Source organism: Protomyctophum bolini, assembly GCF_963924005.1.
Source record: "Protomyctophum bolini genome assembly, chromosome: 17".
Classification (NCBI taxonomy): domain Eukaryota; kingdom Metazoa; phylum Chordata; class Actinopteri; order Myctophiformes; family Myctophidae; genus Protomyctophum; species Protomyctophum bolini.
The window spans coordinates 37,741,447-37,743,946 of NC_137878.1; the positions used below are offsets into that span (position 1 = coordinate 37,741,447).

Sequence of the window (2,500 nt, forward strand, 5' to 3'; positions counted from 1 at the left end):
TGAATAGTCGACGAGTTGCTTAAAGCCCTAGGATACGCGGATACACCCACACATGTGGTGATTATTTAAACTTTCTTTAACTATTCGCTTGTCCTCCTCGCACATTTCTCATTTAAATGCATTGACCAGACATCCCGCCGTAGTCTGGTCAGTGGTTTAAATGCGTTGACCAGACATCCCGCTGTAGTCTGGTCAGTGGTTTAAATGCATTGACCAGACATCCCACTGTAGTCTGGTCAGTGGTTTAAATGCATTGACCAGACATCCCCCTGTAGTCTGGTCAGTGGTTTAAATGCATTGACCAGACATCCCGCTGTAGTCTGGTCAGTGGTTTAAATGCATTGACCAGACATCCCGCTGTAGTCTGGTCAGTGGTTTAAATGCACTGACCAGACATCCCGCTGTAGTCTGGTCAGTGATTTGACGAGAACAGTCACGCCTGCACACTTTTCTTTGGTGGGTTCCCAGCGTAAGTCAATAACTGTTCTTAAGTTGTATTCACAATGTAAACAATGTGTGTTTTTCTGTCCACAGAGTCCAGCCCTTATCAGAAGGAACACATCTTTGGTAGCAAGAGTCCAGGTAAATTGATTGATTGATTGATTGATTTATTGATTGGATATTATAGTTTTGGAATTTTTGCTTTTGCTTTTCAGAGTAAAATCTGCCCATCTGCTTGGCACACGCCTTTATTCTGAAGAACGCTGGCATAAGTGTTAAATGTGCTTTATAAATACACTATATTGTGTGTGCGTGCGTGCGTGCGTGCGTGTGTTTCAGGTGAAGCTGTGTTACGATACGGTGGGTCACCATCTCATCGTGACCGTTCTTGTGTTTCAGGTGAAGCTGTGTTACGATACGGTGGGTCACCATCTCATCGTGACCGTTCTTGTGTTTCAGGTGAAGCTGTGTTACGATACGGTGGGTCACCATCTCATCGTAACAGTTCTTGTGTTTCAGGTGAAGCTGTGTTACGATACGGTGGGTCACCATCTCATCGTAACGGTTCTTGTGTTTCAGGTGAAGCTGTGTTACGATACGGTGGGTCACCATCTCATCGTAACGGTTCTTGTGTTTCAGGTGAAGCTGTGTTACGATACGGTGGGTCACCATCTCATTGTGACGGTTCTTGTGTTTCAGGTGAAGCTGTGTTACGATACGGTGGGTCACCATCTCATCGTAACGGTTCTTGTGTTTCAGGTGAAGCTGTGTTACGATACGGTGGGTCACCATCTCATCGTGACGGTTCTTGTGTTTCAGGTGAAGCTGTGTTACGATACGGTGGGTCACCATCTCATCGTAACGGTTCTTGTGTTTCAGGTGAAGCTGTGTTACGATACGGTGGGTCACCATCTCATCGTGACGGTTCTTGTGTTTCAGGTGAAGCTGTGTTACGATACGGTGGGTCACCACCTCATCGTGACCGTTCTTGTGTTTCAGGTGAAGCTGTGTTACGATACGGTGGGTCACCATCTCATCGTGACCGTTCTTGTGTTTCAGGTGAAGCTGTGTTACGATACGGTGGGTCACCATCTCATCGTGACCGTTCTTGTGTTTCAGGTGAAGCTGTGTTACGATACGGTGGGTCACCATCTCATCGTGACGGTTCTCGGCGCTAAAGATCTTCCAGTCCGGGAGGACGGACGACCTCGCAACCCTTACGTCAAACTCTACTTCCTGCCTGACCGCAGGTACAGCGACCTCACTTCCTCCACACTTCCTTCCTGACTGCAAGGAAAGGAAGGGAAGCACTTGGCGTGGGAATGCACCATTTACGCACATGGGAGGCAAGCTTAAACCGGAGGTTTGATGGAACGCATTGCAGTCAATGAGAGCCAGCTTCACGAGCTAATAACGAACACTATTTATTTACTTATTTAACGACTGATATACCTTTGTCATTGAATGGGTTCAGGAACATACAGTAAATGACAACAAATCACACCTTTTCAAAATTATTCTTTCTTGATGTGCACACTGTCATTTTACCAAGGCATCTGAACGGCGCCAGCTATCGTTTCAGACTCGGCAGTATCGCGATAATTGGTTGTCTTTCGATATAACAGACTATTGGAGAGAAACGAGCACTTACGCATATACCTCAATACAATTATACACGGTGTGTACAATGAAAAGCAACATGGCAGAAAACTGTTACAATATGTCTTCTTTTATTTTCCTGGACATTTTATTTGACAAAGTTTGCAATAGTTTAGAAATTGTTTGTTCGTATAGCTGGTCCAGCTGGCTCGCATTGACTGGCCAGTATGCCATTGAACTCCTGGCAGTTTCCCACCCAGTGCGTTGTGTTTTTCCCGTCTGGAGTTTGCTGACGCTCGCTTATCGAGCACTGATCTTTTCTAACGACAGAAAGTGTTCGACATGGATAGAGTAATAAAAGTATAAAAAACATTACTGGGTTTCAGGTCTGAGAAAATGTCATTACAATTTTAGTGGTGAACCCACTTGACAAATATTCACTATTTGTCTGTCTGTCTGT

General features: G+C 45.2%; 1 protein-coding gene across 1 annotated transcript in view; it reads left to right on the plus strand.

Annotated features, from left to right (window-relative positions):
- LOC308331759 (regulating synaptic membrane exocytosis protein 2-like) overlaps positions 1 to 2,500 on the plus strand; it is a gene marked incomplete at its 5' end in the record, with an annotated part of 53,447 nt that overhangs the window by 23,226 nt on the left and 27,721 nt on the right. The window contains 2 exons of the mRNA XM_080787249.1: positions 535 to 582; positions 841 to 1,691. Of these exons, the coding sequence (XP_080643375.1) occupies positions 535 to 582; positions 841 to 1,691 (899 nt within the window). The remainder of the gene's footprint in view (positions 1 to 534; positions 583 to 840; positions 1,692 to 2,500) is intronic.